The following is a 23,857-nucleotide window of genomic DNA, read 5'->3' as shown; positions in this document are numbered from 1 at the left end:
CGAGCTATTGGACGTGCCGCATGCCAATCTTCTATAGGGAAGCGCGAGCTCTACGTTCTCATAGGGGGGTGTGGAAGCCAATCAAGAGCCACACCTTTATCTGGCGGCTCTATCCAATGGCCGTTCGAAGAGCTCCAAGGACGCAGTCGGGATTGGTCCCGGCCTTGCTTGACCTGGCCGCAGCAAGTTCGGTTGCGCCGCGGCTATATAGACCGGTGGCGGAGCACGCGTGTGTGCGGACGCACTTGCGTGAGCGATTCCTGCCGCCTTCGCCGCTGCTGTGGAGCAAAAGCTTGTTCCTCTCCCGCTCAGCCGCGTAGGTACGCCGTGGGTGGGGGCGAGGGCGGGCGGGCGGGCGGGGCGGGGCAGGGGTGGGCCCCGGGAGGACGACGACGGCGGCGGCGGCGACGAGTTGGGGCAATCGTGAGACCCGGAGTCCGAGGAGTGGCCACGCGAGCCGCGCGTCCCCTCCCCCCATCCCGCTCCCCCCCCCCCCACTTCCACCCAACGGCCGCCGGGACGCGCGCGCGCACACGCGCACACGCACACGCTCCGCCACCCCGGGTGCGCGCGCGCGCCCGCCCGCGTGCACGGCGGGGGCGCGAAGCGCGCGTTCAACGGCCACGCGGGGCGGGCGGGCGCGAGCGAGCCTGGGCCTCTCTGCCCACCGGCTCCCCCCCCCCCTACACCACAGGGAGCGGGGGGGGTTCCCCGCTCCTCCCCAGGCTATCCCGGGGTGAGGGCGGGGGGGGGTCCTCGCGCTGTCCGCCCCCCCCCCCCCCTTGCACACCTCGCCACGCGCCGGGGAAGTCTTCCCTTCCTTGTCCCTGCGGAGGGAGGGCGGGGTGGGGTGACCCGCGATCGGGAGGGAGCTGGAGGGGGGGGTGCAGGGCGGCGGGGTGGGGGACACCATGGTGACTCTGGAGCGTGCAAAGCAGAAGTGCAGCGCTGCTCCCCCGCTCCCGGGGCCGGGGCGAAAGGAAGTTGAGCGTGCGCCCGGCATGGGGGGACCTGGTGACAGGGGGGCGCTCAGGCCTCTCCCCCCGCCCCACTCCGGCGTGCACACGGCCCGGGCAGGTGTCAGGATCTGCCATCCACCCCCCCCCACCCCACCCCGGTCCCCCCGATCGTGTTTTATCCGGTGCGCCAAGCGCTCCCCGTGGGGCTGCAGGACACAGGACATCCACCCTCCCCACCCCCCCCATCCCCGGGTCCCTGGGGTCGGGGGGCAGCCGCAGGCCCCTCCTCGCCCCCCCCATGTGTGCAGGCTGCTTGGGTGGGGGGGGGGGGCTTGTATTTCCCGCGGATCATTTTCTGGGCTTCCGAGGCGGCCGAGGGCGGGCGCGGGGGGATCGGGGGGTGGGGGGCCGGGGCCGGGGGCCGGGGGGGGGGCGGCGGGCGGAGAAGGAAGAAAAACCACGTGGAGGAGGAGAAGATGAGCAAGTGTAACGGAACCTCCTCCCCAGGTTTGAAGCTCACCACCCGGGGCGGGGCGGGGCGGGGCGGGGGGTTCCCGCCAGCAGGAAGTTAGGCGGGTTTCCTTTTTCTTTTTAGGGTCTGGATCTCCAGCACTGATTTCTAGTCATCCTCATCTTCTTCCCTCCCCCAATGTAAAAAACATTAAAAAAAAAAAACCGACTCCGACTTTTGGAGAAAGATCTTGGGGAGTTGCTTTTCCACCTGCGGCGCTGGTTCTGGTCCCCGGCAGGCAGTCTGGGCTGACTTTGAATGGGAGGCTCGCTCCTCCTCACTTAGAGGTTAGAGGACGCTTGGTGGGGGGGATTTTTTTCTTTTTTCTGGAAAGCACCCTTAACCTCCGCGAGGACAAGTCCGCTCACATTCAGTTCATTTGTTTGGTTACTTTATTTTATTCTAGCATTTGCCCTCCTGCATCGCGTGTCTACGGTACACAGTGATAATCTTGCTAACTTGCCCTCAGGGTGTTTGTGCTTGCTTTTCTAGCATAAACTCAACCCATTTTAGAGTATTTGAAAACCCAGGGCACCTCTTAGCTTTGTCAAGTAAGTGGCTGTAGTTTGGTAGATACATACAGCTACATTTGTGGTCACGACATCACAGTTGTTTCTACTTCAGACCACAGAAAGTTTTGAGACTAGCTTTGGCTAAATTTCCTTTAATGAGAGTTTTCAATCTGTTTTGTTGTTTTGAGACAAGGTCTCACTTTGTAGCGCAGGCTGGGATTATAGGCATGTAATACCACACCCAACTTTTTCTTTGTCTCTTTTCCCTCCCTTCCTTCCTTCATTTCTTCCTTCCTTCTTCCTCCTACTTCCTTGTGTCCCTCCCTCTTCCTTTCCTCTTTTAACAAATTTTTATCTATGGTAGTGTACGGATGTTCTTTAGGATTATTTTTTTTTCTAGAGGCAAAGTAATGCATATCGTCCTTCAATTTCCTCAGTTTTTAATTTTTAAAATATTTTTGTTAACCAAGTACTTTCTCTTATTGCTAGAAGGTAGCAAATACGTAAAGGATCAAAATATTGTAAGTTTTTTACCATTGTTGGTATTGTCATAAATATAGTTTGCTTTAGAATATAACATTGTTTTACACGCAGCTGGGCCTGTGTTGCTGTTGTGGTTAACCTGTATTTTGAAGTAGGTTAATGTGACCTACTTTCAACTATTAGGTCCAGCTAACTATTACTGCTGGGGGTAAAAGAGATCAGAATTCAGTTACCCATGGAAGGGAATTTTTTTTTAAATTTTCATCTCACTTTCAGCTATGAAAAAGTTGTGTGCAGTGTCTGGCTTCAGGAAAATGTTTTGTCTGCAGGGCAAGACTACTAACGTGATGATTTCACAGGTTGGCACCTCCGCTGAGCACGGGTGCACTCATTTGTCACAAGAGAGTGAACTTGGAAGCAAACTAGGGTAAAAGGACTCTTGGGCCTTCCTACTTCCCTAACCAGCCATAAGATGACTTGTTGGGTTGAGTCCTTTCAATCTGAGTGAACAGGTAGATGCAAAGGAAGGCACGTCTTTGTTGAACTCATTCAGCTTACTGTTCCCAGGAACATGAGATTTTGGTAATGGGTGTTCTTGACCTACTTGAAAGCAATGCTTTACTTTTTTTTTTGTCATTTACATTTTCAATTTCTGTGCAACTTTTAACACTTAGTAAAGGGCTAGCTGGACACTTGTGGCCCATGTGTATCATCCTAGCTACACCAGGAGGCTGACATCTGAGGATTGTGGTTCAAAGCTAGCCTGGGCAGGAAAATCCATGACTCATATCTCTTAGAAAATGGGAAGTAGGCCGGGCGCTGGTGGCTCACGCCTGTAATCCTAGCTATTCAGGAGGCTGAGATCTGAGGATCGCGGTTCAAAGCCAGCCCGGGCAGGAGAGACCGTGAGACTCCTATCTCCAATAAACCACCAGAAAACCGGAAGTGGCGCTGTAGCTCAAGTGGTAGAGCGCTCGCCTTGAGCTGAAGAGCTGAGGGACAGCGCCCAGGCCCAGAGTTCAAGCCCCACGACCGACAAAAAAAAAAAAAAAGAAAAAAAAGAAAATGGGAAGTAGAGCTGTGGCTCAAAGTGGTAGAGCACTCGCCTTGAGCAAAAGGGTTCAGGGACACACCCAGGCCCTGAGTTCAAGCTCCATGACTGACCCCCTAACCTCCCAACAAAAAAAAGTAAAGAGGTAACCGAAGGGCTGAATTTGGGGCTAAATTAACTTTCATCTTTTGCCAGTTTGTGTTTATTTTTCTATGCCAATACTGGGGCTTGATCTCAGGGCCTGCTTGCTGTCCCTTAGCTTTTTTCTTTTGCTCAAAGCTGGTGCTCTACTGTGTTGAGCCATGGCTCTACCCACTTTCTGCTTGTAAATTGGCAATAGGAGTCTTACCGATTTCCTTGCCTGCCTGGTTTCTAATTGCTATTCTCTGATCTCAGCTTCCTAAGTAGCTAGGATTACAGCTGTGAGCCTTTGCACCCTTTTTGCCAGTTTAATAAAACTGAGCTTTCTGTCTTTAACATTTTGCAAATGGATTGACTTTTTAAAAAAAGATTACAGAATTCAAATAATTTTGTATCTGTTCTTCCTGTAAATTGTATTATGCCTTTTGATTGCCTTGGACAGAACTATTACTGACTTTACAAAGGCTGTAGTGCTGAGTAGACAAGGCAAGACCAGTAAATCCCTCCCCCCACCGGGTCCCCACGAGAGGGAGAGACCTGTACTGCCCTTCCAAACTCTGGAGTTAAATTTAGACTCAGCAACTGTAATCCCACTGGTAGTGTTCACACTGGCAGCTAACTAGGCTTGTATTTTTATATCTCAGGAAAGGTTAAGATTTTTGTTGTTGTTGTCGTTGGTCGTGGGGCTTGAACTCAGGGTCTGGGCGCTGTCCCTGAGCTCTTCAGCCCAAAGCGAGTGCTCTGTCACTTGAGCCACAGTACCACTTCCGCTTTTCTGATAGTTATTTGGAGATCAGAGACTCAACGGACTTTCCTGCCTGGGCTGGCTTTGAATAGTGATCCTAAGATCTCAGCCTCCTGAGTAGCTAGGATTACAGGCATGAGCCACCAGTGCCCAGCTAAGATTTTTTTTTTTAATTATTATTATTTTTTTTGGTGGTTCTAGGATTTGAATTCGGAGCCTCTATCTGCTAGGCAGTGCTGTACCACATGATCCCATGTATCTAGTCTTAGTTTTTTTTTTTGTTTTTTTTTAAAGTAATTTATTTTTTGGGCGGTCATGGGGCCTGAACTCTGGGCCTGGGCGCTGTCCCTGAGCTCTTCAGCTCAAGGCGAACGCTCTACCACTTGAGCCACAGCACCACTTCCAGCTTTTTCTGCTTATGTGGTGCTGAGGAATCGAACCCAGGGCCTCATGCATGCGAGATAAGCACTATACTGCTGAGCCACCTTCCCAGCCCAATATGTTAAAAATTTTAGCTGAGTACCAGTGGCTCACGCCTATAATCCTAGCTACTCAGGAGGCTGAGATCTGGGGATCACGGTTCAAAGCCAGCCTGGGCAGGAAAGTCCATGAAACGCTTATCTCCAATAAACCACCAGAAAACCGGAAGTGGCACTGTGGCTCAAGTGGTAGAGCGCTCACCTTGAGCTGAAGAGCTAGAGCTGAGGGACAGCACTCAGGCCCAAAGTTCGAGCCCCACGACCGACAAAAAGTTTAAAGACATGTTGTGCCAGTACTGGGGCTTGAACTCAGGGCCAAAGCATTTTTCGCTAGCTCTTTTTTACTCCAACCTAGCACTCTACTCTCTGACCTACAGCTTCACTTTGAACTTTTTGTTTGAGATAAAGAGTCTACTCTCTGAGCTACAGCTTCACTTTCAACTTTTTGTTGGAGATAAAGAGTCCGGACTTTTCCTGGTTAGCTTGAAACCTGGATACTTGCATCTCAGCCTCGGGCATAGCATAGCTGCAGTTACAGGTATGAGCCACCAAACTAGCTTTGGGCTTGAGTGATTTTTTTTTTTTTTTTTTTAAAGAAGAATGAATTTGAATTGCTGCTAGCCGGGTGGTAGGGTTAAGAGCTCAGTATAATCTGCACTAGAAATTTGTTTATATTATAAAGCAGAATGAAGTATAGAAAAATATTCTTTCACAAGCTGTTGCCTATTAGATCAAGTCTTTAGTGCTTTTCAATGTATTTGCTGTGTTTTAGGCAGTGAATAAGAAGTAAAGAGTAAAAGGAGAGTCAGAAATCTGGCTTCTTGGGCTGGGAATGTGGCTCAGGGGTAGAGTGCTTGCCTAGCATGCATGAAGCCCTGAGTTCAGTTCCTCAGTATCACAGACACAGAAAAAGCTGGTAGTGGTGCCGTGGCTCAAGTGGTAGAGTTCTAGCCTTGAGCAAAAAGAAGCTCAGGGACAGTGCCCAGGCCCTGGGTTCAATCCCCTCCAGGAATGGCAAAAGAAAAAAAAAAATCTGCCTTCTTGGATGGAACACACCTTGTTTCTTAGGAATTATTTTGGCTGGTATGTATCATAGTAAATTTGTATAGACCTTTGCTTATTTTAATTGCTTTTTCTTTTGGTGCTAGAGATTATATACCCAGGACTTAAGCACCTGTTCTACTGTAAAACAATCTCAGCCAGTTTGTGTATTTTAGAAATGTTGCACAAATTTTGGTCATTCTCATGTTTTTATACAAGAAAGCTGAAACTGTAAAACCTGACTAGTTGTCTAACCTTTCTAGGTAAAGTGTGTAGGGCTGAATGGGATACAGGGGGCCAGCTATTTATTTCATTATTGAAAAGACTTAGGATGCTGTTACCAGTGGCTCATGACTATAATCCTGGCTACTCAGGGGGCTGAGATCTGAGGATTCTTTTTTTTTTTTGAACTCTAGGCTTGCGTGTGCTGCCTGTCAGCTCTTCAGCTCAAGGCAATTGCTCTACCACTTGAGCCACAGCACCACTTGCAGTTTTCTGATGGTAATTGGAGATTAGTCTCATGGACTTTCCTGTCTGGGGTTGGCTTTGAACCGAGATACTCAGCTCTCAAACCTCCTGAGTAGCTAGGATTACAGGTGTGAGCTACTGGTGCCTGGCAAGGATTCTGTTTGGAACCCAGTCCCGGGCAGGAAAGTCTGTGAGACTCTTTGTGTCCCTATTAAAACCGCCAAATGTTGGAAGTAGAAGTGTGGCTCAAGCTATGGAGTGGGAGCCTTGAGTGGGGAAAGCTAAGAGAGCACTGAGTTTGAGTCCCAGTGTGCTTATGAACACCCACCGACCTACCTGTCCCTTTAGAATCTGGAAGGTCTTCTAGCTTCAGGCTTTCACTTCCCTCATGTAAGCCAGAGTTTCTGCCTTAAGTTCATCTTTGGGATCTAAAGGACAGGCAATGGTTAAGTGTAGGGGGTTTATAGAGGAGCTTTTGACAGTTGAACCCTAAACCTAAAGCTTGTCCTGCTACTTGAGCAACACTCCTTTGCCTGTCTTTTGTCTCCATCAGAAAAACCCAGTATTTTTTCCTGCATTCTGAACCTAACTAGGTTTGGTACCTTCCCCCCTTCCCAGGGCTGGCCCAAGGCCTTGCTCATGCCAGGCAAGCACTACCCTTCTGTCCCAGGCCAGAGGGTAGAGACAGCTTTTGGTATGTAGCTCATTCTGCTTCTGCCTAGCCACAGGGAGTCTTGGGATTACAGACATGTGCCACCAGGCCTGCTTAACTGACTAGTTTGTAGTGTAGTGGGGAAGGGCTATTTAGAAGAAGAATGAATGAAGGTAGCTTTTTCTTTCTTTCTTTTTTTTTTAAGATAGGTAATTATTTTTGAAAAATTTTAGGTTTATGGAAGGTATAACACAAATAGGTCTTAGGTAAAAATTGCCCAGCTTTGCTAATATTAACATCTTAGATAATCATGCTTGAAATTAACATTTGCAAAATCTTGTTAACCATGCATTTTCTTTGAGGATTTCACACACACACACACACACACACACACACACACACACACACACACACACACACACACACACACACACACACACACACACACACACACACACACACACACACACACACACACACACACACACACACACACACACACACACACACACACACACACACACACACACACACACCGTGTTTGTTTTTTTGTTGCTGTTCCTGGGGCTTGAACTCAGAGCCTGGGCACTGTTCCTGAGATTCTTTTTCTCAAGGCTAGGGCTCTACCACTTGAGCCACACTGCCACTTCTGGCTTTTTCTGGGTCTGTGGACTTTTCCTGCCCAGGCTGGCTTCAAACTGAGATCCTCAGATCTCAGCCTCCTGAGTAGCTAGGATTTCAGGTGTTAGTTAGGTTTTTCTAGAAATGTTTATTCTCTTCTGATCCTCCAGAATTAGCCCTCTCATCCATGAGTTTCTTTATGACTTTGGTTCATGGTTGTCATTTGGGATTGTCCTATGATTAGAGCTAGACTGTGCTTTGGGGGAAAGTAACCACAAATGACATAACCTTATCACATTATACCATGAGCTCTACATAGTTAGATTAACCTAGATTATGTGGCTAACATAGCATCTTGTCTAGTCTTCTGTTCATTAGAGGGTAGGCATTAAGTCATGCGCATAGTTGGAGGGAGGAATGTTTTTTTTTTTTTTTTTTGGTTGGTCGTGGGGCTTGAACTCTGGGCCTGGGCAGCACTGTCCCTCAGCTCTTCAGCTCAAGGCTAGCGCTCTACCACTTGAGCTACAGCGCCACTTTTGGTTTTCTGGTGGTTTATTGGAGATAGGAGTCTCACGGACTCTCCTGCCCGGGCTGGCTTTGAACCGCGATCCTCGGATCTCAGTCTCCTGAGTTTCCAGGGTTACAGGTGTGAGTCACTGGCGCCCAGATGTTGCCTTTTCTGTATCAATTAATAGCTACTTGAAGTTTGTATTCTATTTGGCCTGACCCAGGCCTAGAATCAACATTCTCCAAGGAGCAGTCAGGAGTATTTTGAAAGGAGGGTCACAAGTGGCAAATGAGAAGTTTGGGAATTAGATTGATAATGACTACTCCTCTTGTTCTGAATAGACAAAAGTGTAAAGAACTAGGGTTTCAAATACTTGCATATATAATATTACCTTGAAGTAAAATCTGACAGCTTAATATATACTCAGTGTATACTCTACACTTACTGTAGATTTTTCTTGGTGTGGGGGGGGGTGTGCCTGTGTGCATGCACTCTAGCTTTTATCCTCGAGGCTGGTGCTCTATCACTTGGGCCACACTGCCACTTCTGCCTTTTTGCTGGCTTATATGAATTAAGAGTCTTAGACTTTTCTGCCTGTGCTGGCTTTGAACTTGAGCCAGGATTATGGATAGGACCCCCCTGTTGTTTTTTTTTTTTTTAATATATATTGTAAAAACACCAAGAACACATGAATATCATTGTACTCAGAATTGAGAAAAACTTTATATTGCTTTTTGGAGTTTAAGACTTTTTTCCACTTCTCCCCTTTCTCCCATCCACTGAGATCTTTATTGTATCTTTCTAGGCTCTTGCATTTGCCGGGGTGAATTATGTATATGCGTATATAAGTGTGTATATATATATATATGTATATATATATTCACACTCTTTTGTGTTTCTCTATTTCTTGTGGGCTCCTCTCTTCTAGAGAATCCATGGTATTTCTGTTGCTGTAGATTCATTTGTATTTTCTAGAACTATTATGAAAAGAACCTTACAGTATGTGTCCTCTTGACCCTTTTTATTGCTCATTATTGGCCTACTGTGTACACAGCACAACTTGTCTCTTCATGCATTGCTGGATATTTGGTGGTGGTTCTTTTTTTTTTGCGGGGGGGGGGAGATGGTTATTACAATGAATGTTATGTATATAAGTTTTTATAGGCAGTCGGCTTTTTCTGTGGTGCTGGGGGATGGAGCCCAGGGCTGGTAGGGTGCCATTTTTCCTACCCTTCAGTCTACCCCTAGCCCTATGGATTTTATGTAATTAGTAATGGCACTTTATATTGAATTTTTTTTGAAGTGTCTTCAAACCTTTTGTTCTTATTTGATCCATTTCCTCTCTATAGACCATGGAATCTGTATTGTGCTTATATGTATATGTGCTTATATGTGTGTGTGTATATACATATATATATATATATATGTATGTATGTGTTATATATATAGTGCTTATATGTGGGCCAGGGTCTCCTCAGACCCTCCTGAATGCAGGGATTGCAGGCGTGTGTCACTATCTCCTCCCTAGGAGATGTGCTTTTGGCATATGTAAAGTTCTTACTTAGTGTCACAATTTTGTGTTTTGAGACAATCCCTCTAGCCCAAGCTGGCCTTGACCTCCATCCTTCCGTGTGATTACAGGTGGGTGCGGGTCACTGCTCTTGTCACATAGATGGTATGAGGTGGCTTCTTTTCTCGAATGTGTATATATATGTGCAGTTCTATCATGAGTTGTGGATCTGTGTACCACTGAACATTGTAGTACTTTGTCTGGTTGGGAATTAGTTGTCCATTTATGTGTGGGTATGTTTGTGAACTGTAAGAAGTTTCACCTATCCATTTGTCTGTTTTTTTTTTGGTTGTTTTGTTTTTGGTGGTGATTTTTTTTGTCCGTCGTGGGGCTTGAACTCTGGGCTTGGGCGCTGTCCCTTCAGCTCAAGACGAGTGCTCTACCGCTTGAGCCACAGCGCCACTTCCAGTTTTCTGGTGGTTTATTGGAGATAAGAGTCTCATGGATTTTTCCTGCCTGGGCTGGGTTTGAACTGTGATCCTCACATCTCAGCCTCCTGAGGAGCTAGGATTATAGGCGTGAGCTACTGGCACCTGGCTCATTTGTCTGTTTTTATGTCCAGCTTTGTCAAACATTGGCATATGTGTCTGGGTAGGGCCTGGCACTGCTTTGCATGTACTAAAATACTTTGTGCCACATTTCAGGTGATTACATAGTACATATTTGGTTTTTTAAAAAACTTAATTTTAGTATGCTTTTCCTGTGCTGGTACCGGGGCTTGAACTCAGGATCTTATGCTTTTGTTAGACCTTTTTGCTTACAACTGGACTTTACCATTTGAGCCATGCTCCTAGGCAAGCATTTTGCTGGTTAATTAGAGATAATGTCCAGGACCTTTCTGCCTGGGCTGGCTTCAAACCATGATCTCCTTGAGTAGCTAGGATTGCGGCCATGAAGCACTGGCATCCTTAATTTCTTTTTTAGTGTGGATGTGTGTGCACATGCATGCTAGTACAGAGCTTGATATTCTGGATATTTATTTTATTACTTTGCTATATTAAAAAAAAATTAGCTTGGGCTGGGCGCTAGTGGCTCCTGTCTATAATCCTAGCTACTCAGGAGGCTGAGATCTGAGGATCACAGTTCAAAGCCAATGAGTGTAACAAAATCCATGAAATTGTTATCTCTAATTAACTATCACAACACTGGAAGTGGAACTGTGGCTCAAGGCACTAGCTTTGAGCTGAACAAGCTTAGGGATGGCATTCAGGCCCTTGGTTCAAGCCCAAGGCCAGCAGGAAAAACAAAAACAAAAACCCAAGAAGTTATACTGGCATTTCCAGTGAATTTTCCAGAGATTCTGCTGTATTTGGTTAGAAAGAATGTTTCACTGTTTGATTCTGGTTGATCCCAGCGCTGCAGTCAGACAAATTAAGACAAAAGTGCTCATAGTTCTGCTTACTAGCTGAAGGAAGGAAGTACCCTTATCATTTCATAACTAGTGGAAAACTTTGAAGAAATGCTGTGCCAGTAGAAACTAGGGATCAAGTGACAAATGAGAAAGTGCTGGATCGTAGTATTTCATATCCGGGGTCAGAACAGCCGAGATGAAGTGGGTGATGGTTACTTCTTGAGGAGCCAGTGGTATTTTTGCATTTTGGTTCTGTAGAAGTGTAGTTTTTTCACGGGGCAGGGCCAGGAGCACACGATTGCTAATCTAGTTCCTCCCCCTAGCTTTAAAGTAGTGCTTGTTGAAAGTATTCAATGCTTTTCAATCAAGCATGGCATTGTTAGTTTAGAACTTTGCATTCAATTGCTCTGCCCAGCCCTGAGTGGTGGATCACATGCATGAAGGGGTAACTCACACTTGTAACCCTATAGCTACTCAGGCTGAGATTAGAGGACAGTGGTTCAGAGCTAGCCCACAGACAAATCCTTAAGACTCCATTGAATCGTCAAAAAGCCCCAAGTGGATATGTGACTCAAATGGTAGAGCACCAACTTTCAGTGTAAAAACTTGAGGAAGAGGACAAGGTCCTGAGTTCAAGCTTCAGTAATTGGCTGACTGGTGTGTGTATGTGTGTGTGTGTCCGTGTGTCCAATGCACACCCATGCTTAAGTCGAATCAGCTATTTGGGAACTTTTGAGGTCAGCTTAGGCAGAAAAGTTGCCCCTCACCTTCAGTCAATGACTAGGCGTGGTGACCTGGGTTTGTTAACCTGACACCAAGAAGCACAAATAGGAGGATCGAAGTCCAGATCAGCCTGGGCATAAAAACATCCTATCTTGAACATAACCAATACTGTAAAGCCCTGAGTTCAAATCCCTGTATACCACCAAAAATAAAGCAGGCAGAAATATAAGTCAGGGAGTTGGTTTTTTACAGTCTGTGCACAAGTAGCATTATCTCTTTTTTTTTTTTTCTTTTTTTCTTGTCTGTCATGAGGCATGAACTCTAGGCCTGGGTGCTGTTCCTGAGCTCTTCAACCCAAGGCTAGCGCTCTACCACTTGAGCCACAGCGCCACTTCCGGCTTTTTTCTTTTTGCTTATGTGGTGCTGAGGAATCGAACCCAGGGCCTCGGGCATGCAAGGCAAGCACTCTACCACTGAGCCACCTTCCTAGCCCCAGCATTATATTTTATAAATGAAGTGCTCCCGTTGAAAAGTGAGTGTTGTCAGGATTTCTGATTGGCTGAATCATGTTCCTGAAGTGCTTGGGCTACTGCAGCCTGAGCAGGATCTTGGCAAGTTGTCTTCGTCACTAGAAGTGGGGCTCTATACTTCTTTCACTAAGAAGGTTATTCAGGAAATATTCACCTTTGTACATATTTTATGCTAACATGTACTCTGTTATCAGATGCCTCAGTCCTGAGCAGTTGATGCTACTTTTTGGTTCTGGCCGTGGACCTAGGACAAGGTCTTCATTCATACTAACTAATCAATCCCACAGTGACCACTTTGGTTCCAGTTATGGTTGAATTTTAGATTGAACTGTGTCTTAGGACACAGCTAGTGAATGGCCATAAAGAATCGGTTGAAGAAAATGTTTCCTTTTGTTGACTCTGTCAGATACTGTTTTTTTTTTTTTTTTTTTTTTTGGTCAGTCGTGGGCCTTGAACTCTGGGCTGGGTGTTGTTCCTGAGCTCTTCAGCTCAAGGCTAGCTCTCTACCACTTGAGCCACAGCGCCACTTCCAGTTTTCTGAGTGATTTACTGGAGATAAGAGTCTCTCAGACTTTCCTGCCTGGGCTGCCTTTGAACCCCAATCCTCAGATCTCACTCCTGAGTAGCTAGGATTTCCACGTGTGAGCCACCAGTGCCTGGCAAGATACTTTTTTTCTTATTTGTGCCAGTTAGCAGGGCTTGAACTCAGGGTTGGAGTTCTCACTTGGCTCATGGCTGGTGCTCTACCACTGGAGCCATACCTCCTCTTCTGGCTTTTCTTGTAGTTCAGTGGACAGAAAAGTCGCACAGGGGGCTGGTGTCAAACCTGGATTCTCAGATCTTAGCCTCCTGACAAGCTAGGGTTACAAGCATGAACCACTGGCATGCAGTGCCCAAGCCTTTTAAGAGAGGAAATACATGTTACATGACATGTACATATGTGCGATTGCACGGGTTTAAGTGAAGAAACAGGGACTCTCAGACTCTAAAACATCTTTCGTGACCACATGTTACCTTTATAATTTTTTTAAGAATTGCAAGCCAGTGAAAAATTCTACAAATTATTTTAATTAGTTTTTTAGAATCTTGGAATTATTTTATACACAGTGTTAGCAGGATCTCATTCTGCTCCAGGTTTGTCTGCCCTCCAGTACGTTTGTGTGTTTGTATGTGTGTCAGTGTGTTACTTGTGGGGGTCGAACTCAACACATGGGTGCTATGCCTGAGCTTTCTTGCTCAAGGGTAGCGCTCTACCATTTGGAGCCACAGCTCCACTTCCAGCTTTTGGTGGTTAATTGGAGATAAGAGTCTCATGGGTTTTCCTGCCCGGGTTGGCTTGGAACCATGATCCTCAGATCATAGTTCTTGAGTTAGGATTCTAGGCATGAGCCTAACTGCAAGTACATTTCTTTAAGACTTAGCAGGCAGATTTATTTCTGTGTCTAGGTAATGATGCCTGAGGGCAAACAGTTGCTACAATGTGACTGGGGAGAGCTGTTCCAAGTCCTTGTGGGGCTGATTGTAAGGAATTTGAATGGACCAGATCTCATGATCTATGTGGGCTTGGTCTATTCTTAGAATCTTTATCCCTTTGTAAAGTAGAGAATTGCTTAAGTGATGTCTCTTGAGTTGGCTTCAGCAAAAAGGTCTAGTTTTTTTTTTCCTCTTGTGATCTTTTAAGTTGGACATATTTCTTTTTTTTTTTCTTTCTTTCTTTCTTTTAATTTTTGCTAGTCCTGGGGCCTGAACTCAGGACCTGGGCGTTGTCCCTGAGCTTCTTTTGCTCAAAGCTAGCACCCTACCACTTGAGCCACAGTGCCACTTCTGTGTATGTGTATGTGGTGCTGTTTCTGTGTATGTGGTGCTGGGAAATTGAACCCAGGACTTCATGCATGCTAGGCAAGCACTCTACCACTAAGCCACCTTCCCAGCCCAGACATATTTCTTTTTCCCTCCAGGTTGAATTGACCAAAGCAATGGTTATGGAGAAGCCTAGTCCCCTGCTGGTCGGGCGGGAATTTGTGAGACAGTATTACACACTGCTGAACCAGGCCCCGGACATGCTGCACAGGTATGTGTGTGCTTAGTTTCTAGATTCTTCCATCTATCTTGTGCCTACAAAGGTCATGGCATAATAGTGCGTTGCCCATGAGTGCCTAAAAGTAATACATTAGAATTATATACCAGTTTTTTTGGGGAGAAGGGGCTGGGGAATAATGCATAGAGTGTTTGCCTAGCATGCGTAAGGCCCTGGGTTCGATTCCTTGGTACCACATAAACAAGTAAAACTAAAAGAAAAAATACTAAAAATAAAAAAATTGGTTTAGTTTAGTTGAGACGAGGCCTTCAGCTTGAATTCAGTAGATAGCTCAGTGATCTTCCTCCCTTAGCCTTCTGGTTGCTGGGATTACAGATGTGTGCCACAAAGCTAAGAGACTGAAAAATACGTATACGTGTTATAGACCAATAGGATGCACTAGGATGTTACCTAAACTTGACATCAGAAAAACAATGTCTGGGTCTGTGAAAGTATAATAATGAATTGTTTCGTAAGAATTTATTGAAGATTGATGTTTTCCTGTAACAATATGCTTTTGTCTTGATGCATTTTAAAAATTGGGATATCTTAGCAGAAATGATGTGTACTTGTGAAAAGTTAAAACAGAACAAACCAGGGCTGGGGGTATGAATCAAATGGTGTAAATAGAGCATTGGCAACTGTAAGGCATGAAGTTCAATCCCTAGTTCCTCCTAGAAAGCAAAGAAAAATTAGTAGAAAACAAATTGTGAGCTGGGCACCAGTAGCTCATGCCTGTATTCCTAGCCACTTAGGAGGCTGAGATCTGAGGATCATGGTTCAAAGCCGGCCCGGGCAGGAATGTCTGTGAGACTCTTATCTCCAAATAACCACCAGAAAACCGGAAGTGGCACTGTGGCCCAAGTGGTAGAGTGTTTACCTTGAGCTGAAGAGCTTATAGACAGTGCCCAGTCCCAGAGTTCAAGCCCCATGACTGACAAAAAACAAAACCAAATTGTGAAAGACTAGGAATGGAATGCTTGCTTAGCATAAGATGCCCTAGGATTATGCTTTCACTATCAAAGAAAAATCTGATAATACCATAATAATAATTTTTTTTGTCCGTCGGCGGCTTGAACTCTGGGCTTGAACTCTGGGCCTGGGCACAGCCCCTGAGCTTTCCAGCTCAAGACAAGTGCTCTACTACAACACCACTTTGAGCTTTTTGCTCTGTTAATTGGAGATAAGAGTTTCATAGGCTTTCCTGCCCAGACTAGCTTTAAACAGAGATCTCAGCCTCCTGAGCAGCTAGGATTACATTACTTGACTCTGCTTCTGGTGTGTTGCTGGTTAATTGGAAATAAACGTTTCTCAAATTTGTCTACACAGGGCAGGCTGGGAACTGAGATGCTCAGATCTTAGCTTCCTGAGTAGCTACGATTAGAGACATGAGCAACTAATGCCTAGCTGCCTGCTTTTCTTTCTTTTTTTTTTTTTTTTTTGGTCAGTCATGGGGCTTGAACTCTGGGCCTGGGCGCTGTCCCTGAGCGCAGGTATGAGCCACAGGAGCCCAGCTTTCTTTTTCTTTCTTTCTTTTTTTTTTTTTTGCTTATGTGGTGCTGAGGAATCGAACCCAGGGCCTCATGCATGCAAGGCAAGCGCTCTACCACTGAGCCACCTTCCCAGCCTTTTTTTTTATTTTAAACTTGATAATCTGAGGTGGTCTTTCAAGGTAATTCATATATATTTATGTTAATTTTAGTGTCCACAACATTTTTATTTTATTGATATATTAATCAGTTCCCTAATCATGGAGGTTGCTTATCAATTTTACTTTCACAAATAAAGTTATATCATATAAACCTATTGATGTAGACATGCTAATAATTTCCTGTAAGTTCAAAAAGAGTAATATGCTAGACTGAAGCACTTACGTTTTTTCTTTTTGTGCTTGTCTTGGGGCTTGAACTCAGGGCCTTGCTCTTACCCTTTTTCCTTTACAGCTTTTTCCTTCCCCGCTGATGCCTGACCACTTGAGCCACACCTGTTTCCAGATTTTTTTTTTGCCAGTCCTGGGGCTTGAACTCAGCACCTGTGCACTGTCCCTGAGATTCTTTGCTCAAGGCTAGCACTCTACCATTTGAGCCACAGTGCCACTTCCAGCTTTTTCTGTGTATGTGGTACTGAGGAATCCAACCAGGGCTTCATGCATGCAAAGCCACATTTCTAGCCCTGTTTCCAGATTTTTGCTAGTTAATTGCAGATTTTTTCTGCCCGGGCTGACTTTGAACCATGATCCCCAGATCTCATCCTCCTGAGTAGCTTGGATTATAGGTGTGAGCCACCAGCAGCTAACGATATTTTTAATTAGCTTGCATATTGTATATTACATGCCTCTGAAGTTTGCTGGCCTTTATATTTCTATTAAGTGGTAGAAGTCTAGAAATTTAATTCTTTTGTCTTTTCTTCCCCTCCCCTTTGGTTGGGGCTTAAACGCTGGGCCTGGGTACTGTCCCTGAGCTTTTTAGCTCAAGGTGAGCGCTCTACCACTTGAGCCACAGTGCCACTTTCAGTTTTCTGGTGGTTAATTGGAGATAAGAGTCTCATGGATTTTCCTGCCTGGGCTGGCTTTGAATTTGAACCATGAGCCTCAAACCTCAGCCTCTTTAAGTGTCTAGGATTATAGGTGTGAGCCACTGGCGCCTGGCAAAAAAAATGTACACTTTTTTTTTTTTTTTTGGGTCCGGTCGTGGGGCCCGAACTCTGGGCCTGGACACTATACCTCAGCTCTTCAGCTCAAGGCTAGCGCTCTACCACTTGAGCCACAGCGCCACTTCCGGCTTTTTTCTTTTTGCTTATGTGGTGCTGAGGAATCGAACCCAGGGCCTCAGGCATGCAAGGCAAGCGCTCTACCACTGAGCCACCTTCCCAGCCCATACACTTTTTTTTTTGCCAGTCTTAGGGCTTGAACTCTGAGCCTGGGCACTGAGTTTCTTTTGCTTAAGGCTAGTACTCTACCACGTGAGCCACAATGCCACTTGTGCTTTTTTTGCTTCATGCATGCTAGGCAAACACTGTAACAAATTCCCAGCCCTTGTACTATATATATATTCTTTTAATTAATGAATTAATTAATTATTTTTTGCCAGTCCTGGGGCTTGAGTTCAGGGCCTGAGCTCTGTCCCTGAGCCTCTCTGTGCTCAAGGCTAGCACTGTGTCACTTGAGCCACAGTGCCAATTTCGGCTTTTTCTGCACATGTGGTACTGATGCATTGAACCCAGGGCTCTGCCACTAAGCCACATCCACATTCCCAGTCCTCCCCCTCCCCCCAATACTGTAATTTTTCATGTAAATTGACTTGGAAGATAAGATGAAGGAAGGTTTTAGGGAATTGTACTCTAAAATACTCACTTTTTAGCAGAAGTGCTTAAAAGCTGCTGCCAAGCCAGGCAGTAGTGGCTCACCCCAGTAATCCTAGCTACTCAGGAGACCAAGATTGGGATCCTGAGGCACAGAAATCTTGAAATCTTCATTCAGCCAGCAAAATGTGGACTGGGAGCGTGGCTCATGTGATAGAGCACCATCTGCGAGCGAGAAAGCTGAGTGAGAACACAAAGTTTTGACCAAGTTTCAAGCCCTTGTGTTTTTTTTTTTTTTTTTTTTTTTTTTTTGGTCGGTCGTGGGGCCTGAACTCTGGGCCTGGGCGCTGTCCCTCAGCTCTTCAGCTCAAGGTGAGCGCTCTACCACTTGAGCTACAGCGCCACTTCCGGTTTTCTGGTGGTTTATTGGAGATAGGAGTCTCACGGTCTTTCCTGCCCGGGCTGGCTTTGAACTGCGATCCTCAGATCTCAGCCTCCTGAGTAGCTAGGATTACAGGCGTGAGCCACCAGCCGCCCGGCTTGTGTTTTTTTTTTTTTTAAAGCCCATCAGACAATCCCTGCTTGCATGAATTCAGTAGTTTAATAGGTACTATCCATAATGAAAGATCCTAACCATCTCACCCTGACTCCTGGACCAGCCTCATGTGTGTTCAGCATGGGTTGAGCAAATGGCAGAGGTATAGGTGGCCACAAGGGTGTCTTCCTGAGTACCTGTGAAGTGAGTACCTCCCTGGTGTGGGAGACAAATGCTTGACCTTAGATGATGTGCAGGTGCCAAGTAAATGATCTTCTTGTTGTGCAGGTTCTATGGAAAGAACTCATCCTATGTCCATGGGGGGCTGGATTCAAACGGCAAGCCAGCAGATGCGGTCTACGGACAGAAAGTAAGCACACCAACTTGTAATGGGAACCTTGAAACTGCTAGAAGATGCCAGGCGCCAGTGGCTCCTATCTGTCATCCTAACTACCGGAGGCTAAGATCTGAGGATCATGGTTCAAAGCCAGTCCAAGCAGAAAAGTCCTCATGAGACTCTGGTTTTTTTTTTTTTTTTTTGGGTCCTGTCGTGGGGCCTGAACTCTGGGCCTGGGCGCTGTCCCTCAGCTCTTCAGCTCAAGGCTAGCGCTCTACCACTGAGCCATAGCGTCACTTCTGGCTTTTTCCTTTTTGCTTATGTGGTGCTGAGGAATCGAACCCAGGGCCTCATGCATGCAAGGCAAGCGCTCTACCACTGAGCCACCTTCCCAGCCGCCGCGCCCCCCCCCCCCCCCCCGCCCCCGTGAGACTCTTGCCTCCAATTAATACAAACTGGAAGTGGCGCTGTGGCTCCAGTGGTAGAGTGACAGCTTTGAGCACAAAAGCTCCGGGACAACACACAGGCCCAGAAGTCAGTCCTCAGCACGGGGCAAAAATCCAACAACAAAAGAAAAAAAAATGGTTAGAAACTTGAGTCATATACATGCTTCTAGACTGGCCAGTACCCAAAGGTGGAATTTTTCAATGGGCAGTTTAGGGAGTTAGTTACTACATGGTTAGTAAATTACCTTTGATTATTAACTGTTGCCATGCTTATGTAATGTCACTTGTGTTCATTGGTATGATATATTCTGCAAGTTTTTTTGTATGCCAGAAGTTAGTTGATTTTCTATAGCATGGGGATCTTTTCTCAACTTTTCAGAAGGACCTTTATTCTAAAGATGATGAGGAATAATGTGTGTGCATGTGTGTGTTTGTGTGTGTATGTATAGATACGTATGCATAGATAAGTAAAATAGTATAACTTAGTATAACTTTTTTTTTTTTTTTGGTCCGGTCCTGGGGCCTGAACTCTGGGCCTGGGCGCTGTCCCTTAGCTCTTCAGCTCAAGGCTAGTGCTCTACCACTTGAGCCACAGTGCTACTTCTGGCTTTTTTTTTTTCTTATGTGGTGCTGAGGAATTGAACCCAGGGCCTCAGGCATGCAAGGCAAGCGCTCTACCACTGAGCCAACCTCCCAGCCCAACTTAGTATAACTTAAACACATTTTCTTTCTGTTGTGCATTGGGAATTTTTGGTTTATTGGGTGGGATGTGGTATACATTTTAAGGCATTATTGTTTTTTGGTGCTGATCCTTAGGCTTGAACTCATGGCCTGGGTGTTGTCCCTGAGCTTTTACAAACTCAAGGCTAGCATACTACTTGATGAACCAGAGTTCTGCTTCTACCTTTTTGTGTGTGTGTGTGTGTGTGTGTGTGTGTGTGTGTGTGTGTGTGTGTGTGTGTGTGTGTGTGTGTGTGTGTGTGTGTGTGTGTGTGTGTGTGTGTGTGTGTGTGTGTGTGTGTGTGTGTGTGTGTGTGTGTGTGTGTGGTTAATTGGAGTTAAGAGTCTCATGGAGTTTTCTGCCCAGGCTGGCTTGCACCTTGATCCTTAAATCTCAGCCTCCTGAGAGGATTACAAGTGTAAGCCACCCTCAGCTGGATAAGGCATTATCTTTTATTGGAGTAGTAATTGTACCATTTTATTATGGAAGTCTTTGGCTGTAAATAATAGATTTCTATCCTGTAGTATATTTAATGTCCATTATAGGACCTTGTATTGAGAAATATAGCCTAGGGGTTACATTACAGGCTGGGAAGGTGGCTCAGTGGTAGAGCACTTGCCTTGCATGCATGGGGCCCTGGGTTTAATTCCTCAGTACTATATGATCAGAAAAAGCCAGAAGTGGAGCTATGGCTCAAGTGGTAGAGCGCTAGCCTTGAGCTGAAGAGCTGAGGGGGATAGCACCCAGGCCATCAGTTCAGGCCCCACGACCGACCAGAAAAAAAGGAGTGCCACCTCCCCATCTCCACAGCCCCCCCCCCAACTGTACCCTGATAGTGTGCAGGTGCAGGTGCAGGTGCAGGTACAGGTGTGGTGGCTGCAGGGCGGAGAGGTCTGCCAGAATCTGGCTACTTTTTCCCCTGGTAGGCGCTGACTTTTGCCCTCTTCCTTAGGAAATTCATAGGAAAGTGATGTCGCAAAACTTCACCAACTGCCATACCAAGATCCGTCATGTGGATGCTCACGCTACTCTTAATGACGGTGTTGTGGTCCAGGTGATGGGGCTGCTATCCAACAACAACCAGGCTCTGCGGAGATTCATGCAGACCTTCGTCCTGGCTCCCGAGGTACGTGGAACTTGCTCCAGTAATGGGAGATAGCTCAGAAGCAATGGAAATTAGCCTTCCTGTGAATTTCTTGCTTAGAAGCACTCTCGATCAGCACTTGCACACGATTATCCCTCTGTTCAGCATTGTCAAGTGCTGAGGCCGGAACCCAGGGCCTGGCACTGTCTGGGCACCGTCACGTGATTTTGTACACACTTCAGATATAATTGCTTAAGGAGCCACCTGATGTTCAGTCCTGCTTGTGTTAACTTTATGAGTACTTTTGCTAGGTCTTGCCACTGTCAAGTATGTATTTTCCTATTCCAACTTACAGATTGTGACCAATTCTTTGATACTTCACCTGGTCTCTTTTTCATCAAAGTTTTGTACACTGGCTTTAGCATTGGTGATTCTTTTTTTTTTTTTTTTTTTTGGGTCCGGTCGTGGGTCTGGAACTCTGGGCCTGGGCGCTGTCCCTCAGCTCTTCAGCTCAAGACTAGCGCTCGGGCTGGGAAGGTGGCTCAGTGGTAGAGCGCTTGCCTTGCATGCATGAGGCCCTGGGTTCGATTCCTCAGCACCACATAAGCAAAAAGAAAAAAAGCCGGAAGTGGCGCTGTGGCTCAAATGGTAGAGTGCTAGCCTTGAGCTGAAGAGCTGAGGGACAGTGCCCAGGCCCAGAGTTCAGGCCCACAACTGGACCCAAAAAAAAAAAAACAAAAAACAAACAAACAAAAAAAAAAAAGACTAGCGCTCTACCACTTGAGCCACAATGCCACTTCCGGCTTTTTTCTTATGTGGTGCTGAGGAATCGAACCCAAGGCCTCGAGCATGCAAGGCAAGTGCTCTACCACTGAGCCACCTTCCCAGCCCTGGTGATTCTTTTTATGTGCACATGCGTGCGCTATTTCTGGGGCTTGAACTCAGGGCCTGGGCACTGTCCTTTTTGTGTACCTAGCAAGTGTTGTTTTTTTTTTTTTTAATTAAGCAGGAGCAGTACTGGGTCTTGAACTCAGGGTCTGGGCTTTGTTCTTTAGAATTTTTGCTGAAGGATGTACTTCTGCCACTTGAGCCAAACCTTCATTTCTGGCTTTTTGGTGATTAATTGGAAACAAGTGTCTCATAGACTTTGCTTGAGTTGACTTTGATCCGTGATTCTCTGATCTCAGCCTCATGAGTAGTTAGGATTACAGGTGTGAGCCACCAGGGCCCAGCTCACAAGTGATTCTTTGTAATTAGGCTTTTGAAAAAGTCATAGGCCGGGGGCTGATGGCTCACGCCTGTAATCCTAGCTACTCCGGAGGCTGATACCTGAGGATTGTGGTCAGAGCCAGCCGGGGCAGGAAACTCTGTGAAACTCTTATCTCCAGTAAAACCAGAAGTGGTGCTGTGGCTCAAGTGGTAGAGTGCTAGCCTTGAGCTGAAGAGCTGAGGACAGCACTCAAGCCCAGCGTTCAAGCCCCACGACCGACAGAAGAAAAAAGTCATAGATTAATGATGAGTGACGATCGCATTTATCTCGGGTTCAGACTGAACAGGGTCAGAAAACCTGTCTGCTTAAGTATTTGGAAGTCGTTCATAAAAAAACCTTGACTGAATAATGATTTTTCTCTGGCATTAATCTTTTTGTTTTTCTTTTTTTGGTTGGTTGAGCCTGGTGCTGTTCTGAGCTCTGGGCCTGGGCGCTGTTCCTGGGCTCTTCAAGGCAAGCGCTCTACCCCTTGAGCCACCCACTGCCACTTCTGGTTTTCTGGTGGTTCATTGGAGATAAGAGTCTCACGGACTTTCCTGCCCTGGCTGGCTTTGAGCCGCAATCCTTAGATCTCAGCTTCTTGAGTAGCTAGGATGACAGGCGTGAGCCACTGGCGCCTACCTCTAGCATTAATTTTTTTTAAATTAAAATTTTTTATCATTATAAAGGTGATATACAGAGGGTTCACAATCATGTAAGTCATGTAGTGAGTATTTTTCTTTTTTCTTTTAAGCATTAAAAAAGTTATTATCTTTAAGTAGTTGTACAAAGACGTTTCCATTCTACAAAACAGTATATCTTGCATTAATATTAAAAAAATTTTCTGTCCCATCCCATTCCCTGCTCCCCCCCCCTCCTCCCCCGTGAGGTTTGTACTCCTCAGGACCTGGGTGCTGTCTCTGAGCTCTTTTTGCTCAAGGCTAGCACTTTATTATTTTGAGCCATGGCTCCCCTTCCAGATTTTGAGTCATTAATTGGAGATAAGATTCTCATAGGTACCGTTCTGCCTGGGCTGGCTTTAAACCCTGGTCCTTAGATCTCAGCCTCTTGAGTAGCTAGGATTACAGGCATGAGCCACTGATGACTAGCCAATTTTCTATATTTGATAGCAGATTGACTTCTTTGAAGTTACTGTAGTAATTTCTGTGCTTGCTTGCATGAGCGTGACAGTCTCCCTATGTAACCTTGAACTTGCATCGGCCTCCCAAGAGCAGTCCCTGTAGTCAGGATTTTGAAAGGGAGGCTCATAGTAAAGTATAAAGACATCTGTAATGTCAGCACTTGAGAAGCACAGGGAGGCTCAGGAGCTCGAGGCTAGCCTGGGACTACATGGTGAGATAAGAAAATTATGTGTACAGACTTGATGGCCTCCTCGCTGTGCAGAAGATTGTAAATACACAGAGAATCATGTGGAGTAGTGTTGTCAATTAAAGATTTAATTATAGCTCACTCCTCATAGAGGAGCGTGGAACTTTACCAGAGTTCAACAGTAAGGTTATATAAGTCATCTCAATGCCCAGATCAGCACTGGGGTTATGTGTGAACAACCCTTCCCTTACTCATGAGACAGTGGCCTTAGAGACTTAAATCACCAGGGGCTGTGAAGGTGAGTTAGTGGTCGAGTGCTTGCCTAGCATGCATAAAATCCTGGGGTCGATTCCTTAGTACCAGATAAACGGAAAAAGCTGGAAGTAGCACTATGGCTCAAGTGGTAGAGTGCTAGCCTTTAGCAAAAGAAGCTC

General features: G+C 45.9%; 1 protein-coding gene across 2 annotated transcripts in view; it reads left to right on the top strand.

Annotated features, from left to right (window-relative positions):
• Positions 1-202: 202 nt before the first annotated feature.
• Positions 203-23,857, top strand: part of G3bp1 (G3BP stress granule assembly factor 1) — a 45,337-nt gene continuing 21,682 nt past the window's right edge. The window contains exons 1-4 of one of the 2 annotated variants that reach the window (XM_070022672.1): positions 203-316; positions 14,304-14,416; positions 18,546-18,627; positions 20,714-20,887. In XM_070022672.1, the coding sequence (XP_069878773.1) occupies positions 14,322-14,416; positions 18,546-18,627; positions 20,714-20,887 (351 nt within the window). In that variant the 5' untranslated portion in view covers positions 203-316; positions 14,304-14,321. Of the gene's footprint in view, positions 321-14,303; positions 14,417-18,545; positions 18,628-20,713; positions 20,888-23,857 lie in introns of both variants that reach the window. The other variant, XM_070022671.1, reaches the window with a different exon arrangement.

Source organism: Dipodomys merriami, unplaced genomic scaffold (genome assembly GCF_024711535.1).
Source record: "Dipodomys merriami isolate MVZ:Mamm:240054 unplaced genomic scaffold, mDipMer1.0.p SCAF_151, whole genome shotgun sequence".
In the NCBI taxonomy this organism is placed as follows: Eukaryota; Metazoa; Chordata; class Mammalia; order Rodentia; family Heteromyidae; genus Dipodomys; species Dipodomys merriami.
This window is presented reverse-complemented; position numbering and strand designations above follow the sequence as displayed.